This window comes from Liolophura sinensis, chromosome 1 (genome assembly GCF_032854445.1).
Source record: "Liolophura sinensis isolate JHLJ2023 chromosome 1, CUHK_Ljap_v2, whole genome shotgun sequence".
Lineage (NCBI taxonomy): Eukaryota > Metazoa > Mollusca > Polyplacophora > Chitonida > Chitonidae > Liolophura > Liolophura sinensis.
This window is the reverse complement of record NC_088295.1, coordinates 77,702,451-77,720,560: the sequence shown is the minus strand read 5'-3', so window position 1 is coordinate 77,720,560 and position 18,110 is coordinate 77,702,451. Positions and strand designations below refer to the sequence as shown.

Sequence of the window (18,110 nt, the reverse complement as noted above, 5' to 3'; positions counted from 1 at the left end):
AATTTGTAAACTGATGTTGAATGCACAGGATAAACATTATATATCCCTTCAGCCAAGCGGAGAGAATTTGAAACTCCCCTGATCTGGATGAAATATATGTGCATGTACTACAGACAGCTTTGGTTAACTATTACCGAGGCTGAAAAACATCAGCTTCATTTGAGATCGCTGAAATCGTTGCCCATAATGTATGTGCATAAGTAGACTTCATCACTTATTGGCCATACTGGTGAACTTCTAAGCATTATCTCAGCTATGTTAGTTTGTATCCATCTATGATCTTTAGAACACTAATTTAACTCCAGCATAGTAGCGTGTCTACCACGTGTGGAATACCACAGCGTATTACATCATGAATGATTTATGAGAGATTTTACACCTTAAAACATAAACCCTCTTAACAGACAAGCCACTTTTGTATTTCAGATGTGAATGAGTGTGCAGTACCAGATGCGTGTGGTAAGAATGCTGACTGCTCAAACACCGAGGGCTCTTTTGAGTGTAGCTGTCCACAACATTACGAAATGCACACAGATGGAAAGACATGCCTTGGTAAGAACCTATTATGCAGCTATGTCGCCAAATTGTTGTTGTTGTTCTAAGTATTACACTAATATGGTTGGAGGAGTTTTTTTGTATTTTGTGTTAAGTCTGAATTTACTTTTTTTGCATATACTTGCAAATTGAACTAATATTTTTTTAATGCCAAAAGACTGCGCCCTGGCATGGCACGTTTGTTTTCGATGAGTTTTGAAAATGTATTTCTGTTTTCCACTGTTCTGCAGCACCCAACGACTGTACATTCGATCCGAATAGATGTGGACCTGATGAAGTCTGCATAAAAGAGAGAGATGGTGCAACATGCTACTGTGCAGATGGCTTTAGGCCACTGATATTTGGATGTGAAGGTAATACTGTCTTGTTTATTTATTTATTTCTTTGATTGTTGTATGACAAATATCATACCAGTACTCAAAAAGTTTTCACATGTATGATGCCGGTTAGTTTTATGTGTGTAACTGGAGTGCCCGAAATAAACCACCAACCTTAGGCAGCTTACTACCAAACATTCTCACATGTGACGTACTGATGTGTTCATCTGATTGGTGATTAGAACACCATTAGAACACCTGAATCAAACCGTTTCGAAAGTTTAACAGTTCAGTTTAAAAGACAACACGAGGTCATGCCACACCCGAAATAAGTTGCCGTTTTCTCTGGAACAGAAAAAAAAATTACCAACCGACGCATATGCGTTTATATCCATGTACAGTTCTGAGCTACTATAGATTACAATACTAATAAGTTTTTAGTAATTTATGAAGTAAGGTGACATTGAATATTTTAATGTGTCAAATAAATGATGTTATGAAAGGTTTTAACTTATGGCCAAAATGTGCTCTTACAGATATCGATGAGTGTGTTGAAACAGCCCGTATCTGTGGTGCAGGAAAGCAGTGCGTCGACACATGGGGCAGTTTTGAATGTATCTGTATGGAAGGCCGCATCATGGATGATAAAGGGGACTGTGTGGGTAGGTGGAATTTTTTGGGTTACAAAGGCATATGTTCAACAAATTAAAGCGGAAATGGGTTAATTACGGGATGAATGGGATGAGAGAAAAGGCCAGTATCCAGCCTATTAATGAACCTTCATTGCGACGAGCCCCACCAACATGTTCTTGTGCTGAAGAGTTTCATTGAAAGATCATGTATACTCCTCCTTCCCATAGAGCTAATGCGTATTTTAATAGCCCAGTCTCTGCTCATCTTTAACATTTCTTGCTCTGTACTTGCATTAATTTACATATTGGCTTAACTTGAGCGTCACATTTTGTCATGCCTCTAAACCTTTTTACAGGAAATTCATATTAATATGCCCAATTTGCCTTACTGTGAGCATTTTTATAACTGCTGTATCTCGGAACTAAGTTAAAGGAATTTGGAGAGGGGATTATTGTGACCCTTACAAGTAGCTTTTGACCTGTCAAAATATTTACTTACATCAATGAAAATATTAAGCTACTCAATTTGCACAACTTGTCACTCCCATATTTCTTCGCCAATTGAAAGGAGTCTTGAAGTATTACTAAGATCGTCATCTAAAGCTACATAGAATATTCAGGGGTGAGGAGGGCTATAGTTTACTGTTGTTTTTATTTCTCATTTATCTGTAACCACACCCCCACCACCCCTATCATTTAAGGTTTACCCAGCTTTGGTGTCTCACACGTAATTTAAATAACCTACTTTTTTTACAGAAGATTTGACGACTTTTTGTTCTTTAAGTCCGTGATGTTATGTGCACACCCTCTACTGTCAAACTAAGTCTAAATTCATACCATGCCTGAAATTTCGTGTTTTAATAGATGTTGATGAGTGCAAAGATGGTTCTCACCTGTGTGAGGAGACAGCCAAGTGTGTGAACAATGAAGGAAGCTATGAGTGTACTTGTTCTAAAGGATTTGAGAAGTACACTGAACTGAGTGGCACGATCTCATGTATTGGTAAGAATTGAATGATTAAATAGATCACTGTACAAATCATAATGTTAAAGATCTGCTTCAATATTAAGACCTGTATGTCTTAAACCCTGGATTAAGACGACATGATAAGGATTGAGATAGTGCTTTCTTAAATTCTTAAATGTAGTAGTAAAATCGCTGATCTTAGCTTCGGATCTAAATGGAAACACGCAAGAACACATGGCGCCATCCATCCCTGACGTTTATCGGCAAATGACGTCGAACATTCAAATACGCATGACGTCATCCCACTATAACTGCCTTACTCGACGTCATCTCTGCCAGATTTTATCGTCACAAAAGGAGTGCTTTCACGTCACATCAGAAAAGTATAACGGAAACCGCCGAAGATTTTATTTTTGAGGACTCTTTGCTTATAGGGGTTAAATAGTGTTTTTCACGATAAATCTTTTCAGCCATGGCATTAGCTTTCTTCCACAGTGTATCATTCGTATCATTTTAATATTTCCGTCTAGTTTCTCTTTGAACTGAAGTAGCACTTTGAGTCTGATCAGCTCAAAATTTCCATAAAACAAGCACAAAGCCAACCAACACAAATGTGAAAAATAATTTTCTGAATAGACTATTGACTCTCATGGGGTACCATGCGTCCATCATTGATAGTACATGTTCTCATTTTTATTTTTAAATTATTTGATTGGTGTGTTACACAACACTGTTTCACTTACACGATAGCGTCCAGCATTGTGGTGAGAGAAAATCGGACAGAGCCCTGGGAAACTACGAACATCCGAAGGTTGCTGGAAAACCTTAATGTACGACCAGTGAGGAAGACCCGTCATGATCTAGAGCTCAAAGAGAATTTTTTTGAGACTCCTGAGTCATTGTGCTTTGCTGCTTAGTTAACGACTCCGCCATGGAGAACCCGCGGGTTCTCAATAAACCTCTCAATACTTGCACAACTAATATGTGATATAATGTAATTTCAGATGTTGATGAGTGCACAACAGGTGAAGCTGTTTGTGATGAAAATGCTGATTGCATCAACACTGAAAGCACCTATGAATGCAGTTGCAGACAAGGATATACAGGAGATGGGAAGTCATGCAAAGGTAGTGTAGAAAGCTATTTCATATTTGTCTGTATCATCTCACACCCCGCCCACAAGTTGGCCCACTCACACCCCCGCCCACTTATACCCCCACCCACCCCCACTCCCAGCCACCCATAACCCCTCCCACCCACTCCCCCTGTAAACTTACCTTACTTACGGATTATTCATTACGGATTATGTTGAAATGGATTTTAGGTACTTTTTTTTTTAACAGAGCTCTTGATAGTCCACTTTAGAAAGTAATTGCTTTTGTGAAAATTCTTGGTAAGAAGAAAATGTCAAAACCAATTTGAAGTATTTCTGGACACTGTCCTCTATTGCCATTCATTTGACGTGCATATTATATTTAACTTTATATACACTTCAGTGTTGATATCAAAATTGACTGATGAGGAGTTTGTGCTGAACCTTTACAGATATAGACGAGTGTGCTGGACCTAATGGCTGCAGTGAGAATGCTGTCTGTGTTGACGGTGTTGGCACGTACTCCTGTGAGTGTGTGAAGGGTTACAAGGGCAATGGATTTATGTGCCAAGGTAAGATTTTGTAATCAAGCTTAAAATTTTTCAAGCACAAAAAGACCTCTAACAATCACAAGTTGTTTGTTACAGCATGCCGCTGGCAGAAAACTTTTTTTTCATTAAATACTTTCATTAAATACCTGCTTAACGGTCACTGTTCCTGTACACAGCAAAAACTGATAGACATATACATGTTCAAATAAATACGACTATTTTACCCCTACAGTAGACATGTCACTAATGTTTTGTATAAATTACTGATGTTTTGGAGAAAATGTTGAAATGATTTACTGAAAACGTCATTGTTATAGAAAGGATGCGAGTCTGTATGTTTTAATAAAAGCTTATGGGTGTATTATCCCACCATATACATGTAATGCGTGTATGGATAAGACGTCTGCGTTCAAATAAAAACAGCATGGCGTTTGCACATGAATGTGTGTGTTTTTATAAATTTATTCTTGTACATTTGCAGATGAGGACGAATGTGTTAACGGTGACCATGACTGTGCAAAGAATGCTGACTGTGTGAATATCGACGGTGGCTTTCAGTGTGTCTGTAAGAAAGGATACAGCGGGCATTGTGATGAATGCGAAGGTATAGTTTGCCCATGTTATCGTCACTTCCGCTGTCTGATGTTGAAAGGGTGCAAGAAACGCTTGGTTTTTATTTCTTAATAGGGACTACACAATGCCGCCTGACATATAAAAGTACAAGAAAGCTTTTGAGCTTTCTTCTTGGGGCGTATAAATGGCTTCAGATTACAGTTTTCCTAAGGCCCCAGCTGTCAGTTGGGAGATTAAGTAACCTGCTATGATGTCAACCATGATTTCTCTCATCGATGGAGTACTTGCTGAATATTCGTGACCATTGATGGAAAATATGCATAAAAACAGAGAAGAAGTATATAATATGCCTCAATAAAGAAATTTAAAAAAAGGATTTAATTTATATGCTCTTTGTGGAAGGAATATCAAATGATGAAATTATTTCTTCGTAACGTCTTTAATATATCATTTGTGACTTGGATAGGGAGTATGCCTATTGTGCATTTTCAAGTTTGAATGAGATTCAGTTCAGTGAGATATGGCAGATTTGTACACTCAAAACACTGTCAATGTTAAATACTCTGATGTAAAGAGCATGCTTACATGACTGCAAGCTTGTTCCCTCCGTTCTTGTAAGTTAACTCTTTGGCCTTTAGGTGGGCCTTCCAACTTCTTCACCATGTTTACAAAAACAACATTTGTGATGAAATTTCATTGTTTCAGTGTTTTGTCTATTATTGTTTTTTTTTCAGAGTTTGTCTCAACAATATCAACCTTAACAAAAATGATTTAGTGTATAATTCAGAGGACAGTCTCTCCAGTGACAAGAAAGACAATAAAGAAACATAAATTTGGAGGCATATGTAGGAATGTATAAAATAGCTCTGTAAAAAAAGTATGCATCCTTCAACATCATGTAAATACTTTACCTTTACTTCAGATATTGATGAGTGTGCCACAGGCCTGGCTGAATGTGACGAAAATGCCGAATGCTTTAACCTGGAAGGAACCTACACGTGTGGTTGTCCACCAGGATTCCAGAGTGTTTTCAAGTTCTGCGTTAGTCAGTATCATTTACTGTTACAACTCTCCATCTCATTAATTGTCATTGTTCATAGGGCCTTGGGGACAAAAAGCGGTCAGCCGCTTTCGTGAAGTTGTTTGCGAAATCTTCCTTTCAGGGAAGACCAATTGTCCTTCGCTAATATGTCATCCAAGTCTGTATGTCATGCTTAGGAATATTGTCAGTGACTTGCCAAATGTTGATAGTTTATTCCGGTTTTCCTCCAGCCATAAATTCGTTTACATCTATACACATGATGAGATTAACATTGAATATTGCACGTCCTTTGAAAGTAATAAATATATTGTGTGGCTAAGTAAGAAAATCTGTGCATCTTGACCTTGTAAGCCTTTAATGACAGACAAAAGGCTCATAACCTTTAAGACACTTGAAAATTTTACACTATTACGGCAGTTGCATAGAAGAAGCACTGAGTAAAATCATTCATTCATCTGTGATGTAGAGGCTCAGAAAAATACAGCTGACATCCCATTTTATCCTGCTTCTTTGAGATTCTCCCAGGTTGGGCAATTTTATTTTGGTGGACTCGAAACCAAGACCTCACTGGTTCAAATCCCTAGCTCGTCAGCCCAGTAATGCTTGGTACTGGGAGCAGGGACGCAGGGTAGCTTATAAAGCAGGCCGTGACACCCAAGTTTATAGAACTCTCCCTTCCCAGGAAGATGTGGCTAGGGAGATGGGGTGGTAAATGTAACAGGGTGGTATATAATCGCATCTACCTTTGGGCTGGTGTTAATTTCCCTTTAGTGTAGTAGAATCGTGTACGCAAAACCCAGAGATTGCTGGCTCAAATCCCCCGGTGGGTAAGCCTGGTCATCTGCAGTGAACATATTTTAAATTACATGTACGTGTATCCACATTTAAGTGTATGTGTTGATCTTAAATGTCCTAAAGATTCACACATCACCAAGTTACATTGTTTACTCGCCATGTACTCAGAGTTCTATTGACCTCTATTGAGAAGGTGCTTTATGGTTTGCGTCAAAGATAATACCGCACAGAAAACTTAATGTCATGTTTAATGACATTTATATCACTCTAAAATGCGCTTTTTCAGACAAAATTGCAGGTCATTAACCATAATTTTTTATACTGTTCTGCACTTATAATAAAGATCTGCATTCATCAAAAATTATATAGACAAATTCAATAACAAGTGCAAATTTATTAAACAGATGTGAATGAATGTGCCTTGGGAATTGATGACTGCGGTCGAAATGGAGATTGTGTGGACACAGAGGGTAGCTTTGAGTGTAACTGTCACCTTGGCTATCAGAAGAATAAGGATGGAGTCTGCTCAGGTATGGTAGTGTAAATATATATAGTACACACATGTAGACATGTATATCTGATACATGTAGGGGGGGGGGGGGGGCTATGGAATATGTGAAGGACAAGTGAAAATATTTCTTGGAGTAAACCTTCAAGTCAGCATTACAGTGTCTTACTCCTTTGTTAAAAATCTCAGATATCAAGCCAGTCTCACTCTCTCAGCATTTTTGTTGGTCTTGGCATATTTCAGTGTTGAAAGTTGTATCTGTTGTTTAAAATTTTACTTGAAAAAAACAAATAACACAAGAAAACCGTCCCAATTTTCTGTATCATTGTATTTCAACTACAGTGTGACAGTTCCATTTTCCTCTCTGAAACCAACCCTGGTAAGGTCATACCCAAAACCAAAGAGGCAGTATTCTAGCCACGTGTACTTCCCTGACTTGCCTGCCACATCCAGGCTTGTTACGGAGCCTTAAAAACCTTGAAAATATTGGAATTTGAAATTAGCTTTTGTCGGCCTTAAAAAAACTTGGAAAATTAAGGGTTTCTTTGTAGTTGGACGTGGAAAAGCCGTACTGAACCAACATTAGCTTTATGTAGCATGCTGACATTGCCGGTGCAAAATTTTTTCTCCAGCATCTTTGAAATTGCCACATGCACTCTGTGTTATATATATGAAAGAGTGCAAGTTCAACTAATTTAAGGTCATTTTTATATTGCTATATAAGATTGGCAGAATATTTAATCGATATAGCCTGGAAATATTAATTTTGTGCCTAAAAAAGCCTGGAAATTCGAAGGCTTTAAAGTGAATTAAGGCAAAGTACTGGGCGGTATAGTTTATGTGAAGTGCATAGTCAGTATGTGAAGCTTCATGTCTGGTGTCTGCTGGATAATATTCCATTGAGCCATCACTGCAAATATGTTGTATGACAGGCCTCCCAAAAGGTGACACTGCAATATAAATGGTAAAAATAACAATAAACTGCAATTAAGCAAATAGACAAATTAATTACAAACAGTGTTATTGATATTGCACTGAATGTATATTTTATTTTCAGATGTCAACGAGTGTGCCAGTAATGGTCAGATCTGTGATGAAAATGCTGGCTGTTTTAACACTGAGGGATCATACGCTTGTATCTGTAATGTTGGATTCAAGGGAGATGGGGAAACCTGTGAAGGTATGGCTGTGGGTTTTGTTTACAGGAATGTATAAAAATATGTCCAGAAAGAAATGTCAGCAAGCAAAATGATCACTAGTGTTTCAGAATAAAAAATGAATGCACAGAAATTAAGTGGGTGAAACTGTTGATGAAACAGACAAATGATTCTTTTATTCTAGAATAGTATGTTGTACTGTAAGTGCTCGTCGTGGAAATTCGTGATACGTTTAGCTTTCCTAGGTTTCCACTGTGTCTAAACCTGAGCTTATCACATCGCTTTCAGAGATCCACCCATCAAACTGTGGGGGTCAGGTTTGCCACTCAACAGCCCGTTGTAAGAATAACATGTGCATTTGTCCCCCTGGTGCCAGAGGTAACCCCATCTTTGGAACAGAGGGGTGTACAGGTAATGTGCGCTTGTGCTTTCTCATCTTGAGTGATAGCAGTTCTTAAAGTGAAGGCGGGGGTGGAACATGGTTCATTGAGACGATGTGTGATATCCGTCATGAGAGAGTCTCATTCCTGCCTTGGTCAGGGCTTTTCCAGGTTGTCTGTTGGGTTTTGTTGGCAGTAATTGATTTATGAAACTGGTGGGGAAAGTAATTGACCACAGGGCAATGGTCTATCCAGGAGCAGGTTGATTACACGCATGTTACTTTGCGTAATACATACATGAAAAAACCATCTAAATAATACTTCCCTTGATGTTTGACTTTGGTTACAAAACTATAACAGTTTAGAAGGACTTAAAAAACTGCGAATCAGCACTACCAGAAATGGAAGAAATGTGAAATAGTTACCATTAGAAGGAGAATAGAACTATATGACTATCGCTTTATCAATGGATCGTTTTTGCTTATATCTTGAAAACTATCTAGAGGATAATCATGAAACTCATAGGTTACATTGGATATATGAGAGATTATGAGAGCTTATAAGTCTGGAAAAAAATAGCCTGATCTTTGCATAAGCTTTGCATATTCAAATGACTTCAATGATTCTCATTAGTGGTTGGTTTCTGTGCAATTACTAGTGCAAATATTGTTCAATTTTTATGAATTTTTGTGTGCAGGTTTCTTTGTATGAACTCAGATTATAATCGGAAAGCAGCAAGAATTGTGCACATGCTGCATATTGAATGATTCAACTGGCTGCAGCTTCATGTGCAATAACTGCATCAAATAGTCCAGTTTGATCATGTGCAATAACTGCATCAAATAGTCCAGTTTGATCATGTGCAATAACTGCATCAGATAGTCCAGTATGATCATGTGCAATAACTGCATCAAATAGTCCAGTTTGATCATGTGCAATAACTGCATCAAATAATCCAGTTTGATCATATGCAATAACTGCATCAAATAGTCCAGTTTGATCATGTGCAATAACTGCATCAAATAGTCCAGTTTGATCAAAGTTTGTGTCCAAGTTCATTGTCTGGCTCCTTACATCAAATATTTGCAATATTATTCAGATTCATACAAAAATGTTTTACATTTTGCAACATTTACTTGAAATATCATCCAATTTTGATGAAATTTTGTGTGTGGTTTTACTTTGTGGAACTTTCAATCTAGTTAAAGAACCATCACGATTTGCCCTTAAGTTTTGCATAATGATATCCTTGATTCCAAGGCTTTCTGTGCTTTATTTGTTCAAAATATTCTCTCCTTTTGATAACATTTGAGTGAAAGTCCAATCTATGTAACCTCAGATCGAGTGTATAAATTTTGCATATTTAGCAATTTCTTTGATCCGTTGGGTTATGCGTAATAACTGCTTGATAATGCTGTCAAACTTCAGTAAAACTGTTAGTGAAGATTCGTATGATACGCTGCAGGATTATCTACAGTAAGGTCGATAGGCACTGATAATCACAACGTTGGTTTTTAAACCGTATTGTCTGCTCTTTTAGTAGATTTTGTGGACGACAAAAATTTCATAATATGTCTTCTGAGTTAACCTATTATCCCATATCCAAAAACTTGAATTTGTTCAAAATTCCTTCTATTATTGGCAAAATTAGAATAAAAATAACTAAAACATCAACGTTCAGTTTCCTGACAGCAAATAATGATTGCTTGCATGATGTTTGTGCTGTATAAAACTGTGACCAGCATAACATGGGGATATATGTAAGGAGCATGGGGCTGTGAGATATTCGTTCAGAAATGATTGAGGAAAAACAGGTGTAATCTGCTGTAGTAAAGAGAGATGTGCATTCACTCCATTGCATTTATTCATTGCCCTTCCTTGCATAGATATCGATGAGTGTGCGGAGAAGACCAACAATTGTGACCCAGAGGCGAACTGTAAGAACATTGCTGGGTCTTACACCTGCTTCTGTAAGACTGGATTTGTGGGGGATGGTTTCACATGTGAAGGTAAATAGGAGTTGACAGATTGATGTTACGCTAGTGCCGTATATACAGGTACTGGTCAGGGGAAATTGCCACAACATCTGGCAAAAATTTTACATTTAAAGGCAAAGAAAACACTAAAATGAAGTATGTGTAAGATCAAAAACCATTAAAACTGTCTACGTAAATAGTTAATTTTTTTAACAGTTTGTTCAACCTAGTAAAATGCATTTGAAAGTTATATTCTATGGTGGCCTTTACTGACCACATCACGACCAGTGACGTCACATAAGTCTTTTTCTACATTACTCACGTAACTCTGCTATATTTCATCATTCGAAATGCATGAACAAACATATCTGTGAGTATAAGGTCATTGACACCTTTTGGGTAACAACAGATCAGCGTAGGACCTCATCTTTTAACACTAGTTTACATGGTTAGAAAAAAAATTTTAAAAAATGCAACTATTTTCCTGGACAGTTCTTAATGGTCTTATATCTGATATATACTTCATTTTAGTGTTTTTCTGACTTTAAGATTGGAATTAACTGAATATTTACCTCTCTTTTAAACATACAAACAATATCTTTTACCGCTGTCTTCTGTATTATACTGTATTACATTGTTTTAAAGCTTCATGCATATATGCGTTTTTTTTTTTTTGTTCTGTTTTTTTTTTTTAAATTATTTTCTTTTGATACATGATGCCGTGTCTCTCTTGTTTTCTTTTCCTTTTAAAAATAGAATACACTGTCTTTTATAAGCGATATTTATGTAAAGTTTGTACATTTGTTGAGCAGATTCCCGTCCTAAGGGCTGCGAGTCCCCGACAGCTTGCTATGACAATGCCAAATGCATAGATGATGGAGGTGGCAGATATCATTGTGAATGTGCAGAGGGATTTGAATCAGTCACTGACTTTGAATGTCTAGGTTAGTTGATGTACAAAATGATATATTCTGCATATATGAAATAAAATAATAAAATTTCTGTCATCAGTCCTTGCATATAAGTGCAGTAATTATATTACATAATTATACTGGTGGCTTTAAAGTTTTGTTTCATTGTTTTTAAATGTTTTCTCACTACTCTATCCTTGTTTGATTTAGACATAGACGAGTGTGCTGAGGCATTCACCTGTGAACTTGACCAGGTATGCTACAACACCCCTGGCTCCTTCCAGTGTATCTGTGAAGAAGGCTACAGATATGACGCTGACAGTGACTACTGCGAAGGTTAGAGCAATCTTTAATCTAAAGTGCAATTGCACGGTTTCATTTAGAGCTGACAATTTACGCATGCCAGAATGACACAAAAAGACTGGGCTCAGTAAAGTAATATAAAAAATAATATTTAGGCGTAACATTGTGTAAGATCATTTGTATTTTGTTAGTTGTCTGACTTTTATCGCCTTCAAGTTAGAGGTATATGTTTCGGGTGATAATGTCGCTTTAAACATGTATATGTTTATAATTTGTATAAATAAAAGATATTATCACAAATTAATGTGTGTATTACAGACATTGATGAATGTGAAGAGGGCACCCATGACTGCGACGAGAAATCAGATGGTTCAGGCAACGGTTTTTGTTCCAACTATGATGGTGGTTATGACTGTTCTTGTAAGCCAGGCTTTGAGGGAGATGGCCGGATATGTGTAGGTAAGGAAGGTGCTGATTCATCAAAGGGTGGACTTCATACTTGTCATGATGAGGATAATTCTACTCAGAATGGGCATTAGCCACGTTGTTAAAGGAGAATCCCAAAGACTTTTTCACACTAAATGTTCCCAAACGAGAATGTTTATGCTTTGTTAGTCTGTAAACTGCATTTTAAAAAATATTATGTTGACTAGTTCCATTTACAAAAAAAAATCATCAACGTTGTACCTTCTGTCTAACTTGTCGACCGCGGAGCCCTGGGTGGGTGACGTCATGGCGTGAGTACTCACCGGGATTATTTATTGAAAGACCCTGCAAAGCATAGTCGATTCCATGCATTAGGCCTACCCACTGTGTGCTTTTCCAGAAACTATCGTGTGACTTAATCTATAATTAACGGTACTTGTACACCTCTTAATAAGCACCCTGAAAATATTATAAGTAAAACAGTTTTACAACAAATATTTTGAAATATAGGCTACAGGAGTTGTATTACATTTGAGAAAAGCGTATATAGCATAGTGACTGGACGATGCCTATGAAGAATTTGGCACGCTTTCACAGCTAACAGACTATAAATTTTTTATAGCCAAGTTGAGTGACACTGGTCCAGTCCGACAACAGTCTGTCACTCAACGCCGGTGAAACTAACAGTCGAGCTATCCCTTTGTGCTCTAAAAAAGTATAAACGGCAAAATTAAATAAGGCTTGAATTATATTGAATGGAAACAACGATTGGTAACACATAGAAATGCCAATTTAAAATTTATTTGGGTTCCCCTTAAGTGCTTCAAGGTACAGCGTGTCACGCACGCATGGCGGCCTGTAGGTGCAGTGTGAGGTGCGCTGTGGACCGCCCTGCAGCCTCGTGGCCTTTATAGGGCAAAAGCTAGGGGCTCCTTACAGTTGGTGTCAAGTTTGGCTTTTTGGGGGGATATTATAATGCTCATGCTGAAGTCTTAAGCCAGTTTTGACCGACCGGGCTCAGATGCCTGCAATGAATGTACCCGCAGTAACGTCACAAGGCCAGCGGTGGCTCGTTCGAAACGGAGTAGATGTGTGATGACCAAATTCTGCGTTTTTTTCTTCCATTCTCGATGTTTTAAGCAATCGAAATGGATTCAGGGGACATAAAAGTACTTCTGCAGTTTGGAAGGCCCAGCGCTGGAGATCTACTGTAACCATTGGACGAGGACATTATTGTCTCGTAGGACAAGCCTTAAAACATGGCTGGATCGTAGAAAGTGCTAATCTTGTTGAATAATGTGGGGTTGTAAACCTTTAATCTCTCTTACTGACGGTTTAAAAAATGTATAAATATTTTTAGTCATACACAGTTCAGTAAGCTCTGCCATTTGAGATAGTTTTACCATATGTGGTCTTTCGTAATGCATGCAGGGGATGCCGGGTTCAATCCCTGAAATTTCATGCTTTCACTGCCTCCCCTGAGGGATTTTGTAGGTTGTAAACTGTGGCATTCAAGTGTAGGATGACCTCAAACTGTAGGGTGCACCATTCCCTATGTATTTGAGGAAAATTCAGCAGTCGCTTGCAAAAGGCTTGTGGGTTATGTGACGATTACTCCCGTATCTTCCACAAATGAAAATCACCACTGTCGTATATGAATGAAATATTCCTATGTATGGCATTAATTATCTAAATCAGGTAATGGTCATCTGAAGAAAAAAATCAACTACAGTGGGTATAACGCTTACACTAACTAGTTTGACCGTCTTCATACATATTTGGTTTAATCATGCTTTTTATATTAGACATGGATAAAATACTTGATTATTTGTGTTTCAGAGGAAAACCAGCCTGGATGCAAGACGAAGTGTGGCGCAGGACAGTACTGTGAAAAGGTCGGCAGTAAAGAAACGTGTGTGTGCCAGTCTGGCTTTGAAGCCAAAGGGGCCGACTCCTGTGTGGGTGAGTCTCTCCTTACTGTAAGTCAATGATACGCTGTGAAATGTGAATAAAACATGCATACTCCAGTGCCTCAACTTTATCGCGTATGAAAGAGCAACTTTCAGTGCAATTTATGAAGATTTTCAATATTAAAACTACATTGGTTGGATTTGCCAATTTCAAGTCTTCACACAAAGTGTAATTATATCAGTCTATTCCTTCAGAATGTGCTTGAATAAACACCTTTGCAAACATATGAGGATGTTGAAGAATTAGGTGTACTAAACGTATAGCAAAGTCCCCCATAATTTTTGATCTGCTATGTAGGGTGTAATACAAAAGGGTGATATGTGAAATTATGTATAAATTACATGTGTATGAACAAATAAAATTTCACATGATTTTTTCACCACGTAGAGGTGTACGGTTGTATTTATTTTTATGGTTAAAATATACATGTGATTAAGACATATGGTATAGAAGGAAAGAACTGAACAGCGACGACTGTGTGATAACTGGCAAATGGTTATACGTAACAGGTGAAATACAGCTTCTTGTCAATTTACCTCTATTCTAACTGTTCATGTAGGTGCATAAATAGTAGCAAATTACACGCCCTCAGCACCATGGCTTAAGTAGAATTAGGTACAAAACAATGCAGTGATGATAACTGCAATTTATTAGACATCACTTTTGTCGAATTACTCAAAATGGTATTTGTTTCTTGGTATAGCTATAAATATACAGAGTTCTTTTGTTTCTTTTGCTAGCAATCGACCGCTGTCCAGATCTGTGTGACAGAAATGCAGCTTGTGATTACGACCCGGCCCGTGGTTCTGAGTGCACATGTAATGATGGATACCGTGGTAACGGACGCTATTGTGAAAGTAAGCACATTCTATTTTAATACATTATATTTTTGAGTAACTAAGGATATTGTACAGTTGTTATAAAGTAAATAGTGGAATAATTGTAAAGTAAGTGATACAATGACCATGCTGGTGGGAATGGGGGGAATGTCAATGAGTTATTATCATTATGTCTGAAAATATTCGGTTTTTTGAAGCATAAGGTGAACAATTGTACCTGAAGAAACAGGAATCCATCTTGAAGCCACCACTTCCATCATCCCTTGCAATTCCAGAGTCCATCAACCATGGGGAGTTAGTTGTTATAGTATTAACACAAGTCAATGGCATATGGCTTAGTGGTGCTCATTAAAGTAGTGTCAGGTGTCAAAAGTCAAATTTGCCATTTGGAACTAAAAGTTTATTATCATATTAAATATTTATCTTTGTTCCTTTGTATTTTAATGGTGACAGTCAAATATTCCGCCGTAATGAACATGGCTTTACCTTTTCCTAATTGAACATGAAAATCGTTAAAATTATGAACATGGAATCCCCAAAATCTGTTGTTTTTTTCTTTTAATAAAAACTATCACTTGGAGCTACTGCTTTGTGGTGCTAGATCTGGACGGGATTGTGATGGATTTCGCAAAAAGAATACAATAAGCAATAAGGCTGAAATGTGGTGTGTCTTGCAAATGCCATGCAGGTGAATCAAAGCTTTGTATCTTTGTATTCATGTCAGATGTGAACGAGTGTGCTGCAGATATGAGTGAGTGCAGTGAGGACGCCCGTTGTGAGGACACGGTTGGTTCCTACAAATGTATCTGTCCACCTGGGTACTCTGGCGATGGCTTTACCTGTGAATTTGGAGGTGAGTCTGTTTTGAAAGTTGGATTGGTTACAGTAATTTAGAGCTTAAAATTTTCAAATCCAAGCTTCAAACTCAACAACGTAAGACACCAGGGGTCGATTCCACAAAGACAATTTTGACTTTAGTCAATAATATGAAATATGATTATAGAGCTTATTTTAAGAAAATTAAGATTTAGATTCTTAAGACAAATGTGTCAAAATTTCAGCTTTCATTACCAAAAACTAAATATTGTGACGATGTTTTAAATTTTGACTTAAGTCACAAATGTCTTTGTGGAATCGGCCCCTGTTCCCAGAGGAATGTGTAAGTTAAAAATATATAAGACTGGTAACACATAAGAGAGAAGCAGTCATGACTGTTCATTGGTGCAGGGAAGACTGTTAATGGTCATAATATTATTTTTGAATCTCACGATTTTTGTGAGATGTTCAGCCTTTGTAATATTGGTTTTCTGCTATGTAGTTTGTTATACTTAGACTTTGACAGGTGTATGATATTTATGTGTTACAGCTTTAGAAGACGACAACTGTGGGTGTGGCGAAAAGGGTATCTGTGCGGACAAGGCGAACAGGATCTGTGAATGCGATGTGGGCTTTGAGTTTGTTAGTGGTAAAACCGAAGAGCGATGTTCAGGTGGGCACTTAAAACAAACTGGAGGTGTAAGGTGTATCTAGTGTAGCAATTTTCTGTCATCTCCTATTTAGTCTGTCAGTTCTGCTGCATAGAATCAACATACACTATATACAGTAATGGGCAGATGTCTGTGCAAGTCTGCTAGAAGAGGGGATAGCCTTTAAGTTTCCCTGAATGGTAAAGAATGTAGTGTCTATTTTAGACAAAATAATCAGTGCTCTAAGCCCTCTGGCTGTTCATTAATCTGTTGGGCTCAGTTGTTTGAAATTTTATGAGCTAATACTAGTAAAAAGTCATAGTTTATATTTAAATTTTTAGCCAAACTCAGCAATCAATGCAGTTCTACAAAGTCAAAGTATGAAAGCAGCAGATTTAGTTCATATTTAATATAATGTTACAAAATTGTTTTAGGCCAAGTATAAAATGGAAGACTTGGTTTAAAGTTAAATCTGCTTTTAAGTCTAAAATCAGTTTTGAACAACCGGGCCTTGTAGTATAGGTCGATTCTCATGAGTGCTAAGTTTTTACCTGCTCAACCGTATACATCACTGTCATCCGCTCAAATTTGGGATATTTTGTCTTTTAACACGGGGGCATTCACTGAACAAGGGGCTTGAGTCTAATGTAACTTATGGCTGGATATCCCAGCTGTTGGGAATTTGAGAGTGATGTGTCGTAATTATCTGTTCACAGATATTGACGAGTGTTCTAACTCTGGAGCCTGTCATCCTCTGGCACAGTGCACAAACTCTGTCGGCTCTTACACCTGTAAATGTAACCCAGGCACTGAAGGAGACGGATACAACTTCTGCAGTAAGTCTGCCGTCTTTACTCATGCTTGAATATGGTATTTGGCATGCTGTGGAAATTGGATTTGTATAGTTTTTCAGGTAGTAACTAAATTGCTTGTTGTTTGATTTTAGATGTTGAGGAGTGTGCTTCTAACCCCTGTAGCCCAGATGCCACGTGCACAAACATACCTGGAGGTCATACCTGTAACTGTAATGAAGGCTTTACTGGAGACGGCTACAACTGTGAGATAGGTGAGAATAACAGAGTACATAGGCAGATTGTGAGCTTGCTAAAATTAAGTAACATTACTTCACATTTATCTTCCCTACACGTATGCCCATCACCAACGTTTTGTTCATAAATATTAATGTTTTTAGCCCCAAAGTTACACATTCCCATTTTGCCAGCTTGGTGTGTAGTATACTGCAAGACAAGTACTCTAAAAGGATACGGAATTTAACGGTTTAAGTGCAGCTGTAAGCCATAAGTTTTGTTCTACCCCTGGGCTCTGCTCGGTTTCCTCCCACCACAGTGCTGTCCGCCGTCGTATCGGTAAAATATTCTTGAACAGGGTGTAAAACACCAATCAAATAAATAGATAAATAACGTGAGCATGGTGTTCAGCACCAATCAATAAATAAATAAGTACATAAATTGGACATGGTTTTCAACACCATGAAATAAATAAATAAATTTACTGTGATAAGATGAGATAGATGCCGGGAATGTGACATTAACAAAGGTATGCAGCTAGGTTTGGTTTTGATACTTGTCATTATTATTCCGTTGGCTAACTGTATCATTGAGGCTTTGCAAAATACAATAAATGGGCTA

General features: G+C 37.6%; 1 protein-coding gene across 1 annotated transcript in view; it reads left to right on the top strand.

Moving 5' to 3' along the window:
* The window catches only part of LOC135461553 (fibrillin-2-like), a 49,906-nt gene that overhangs the window by 19,003 nt on the left and 12,793 nt on the right, over positions 1 to 18,110 (top strand). The window contains exons 20-40 of the mRNA XM_064738703.1: positions 427 to 552; positions 786 to 908; positions 1,409 to 1,534; positions 2,369 to 2,506; positions 3,475 to 3,597; positions 4,016 to 4,135; positions 4,596 to 4,718; positions 5,610 to 5,732; positions 6,929 to 7,054; positions 8,090 to 8,212; positions 8,478 to 8,600; positions 10,456 to 10,578; positions 11,358 to 11,489; positions 11,667 to 11,792; positions 12,078 to 12,218; positions 14,025 to 14,147; positions 14,897 to 15,013; positions 15,720 to 15,848; positions 16,362 to 16,484; positions 17,178 to 17,297; positions 17,408 to 17,527. Coding sequence (XP_064594773.1) covers positions 427 to 552; positions 786 to 908; positions 1,409 to 1,534; positions 2,369 to 2,506; positions 3,475 to 3,597; positions 4,016 to 4,135; positions 4,596 to 4,718; positions 5,610 to 5,732; positions 6,929 to 7,054; positions 8,090 to 8,212; positions 8,478 to 8,600; positions 10,456 to 10,578; positions 11,358 to 11,489; positions 11,667 to 11,792; positions 12,078 to 12,218; positions 14,025 to 14,147; positions 14,897 to 15,013; positions 15,720 to 15,848; positions 16,362 to 16,484; positions 17,178 to 17,297; positions 17,408 to 17,527 — 2,628 coding nt within the window. The remainder of the gene's footprint in view (positions 1 to 426; positions 553 to 785; positions 909 to 1,408; positions 1,535 to 2,368; positions 2,507 to 3,474; positions 3,598 to 4,015; positions 4,136 to 4,595; positions 4,719 to 5,609; positions 5,733 to 6,928; positions 7,055 to 8,089; positions 8,213 to 8,477; positions 8,601 to 10,455; positions 10,579 to 11,357; positions 11,490 to 11,666; positions 11,793 to 12,077; positions 12,219 to 14,024; positions 14,148 to 14,896; positions 15,014 to 15,719; positions 15,849 to 16,361; positions 16,485 to 17,177; positions 17,298 to 17,407; positions 17,528 to 18,110) is intronic.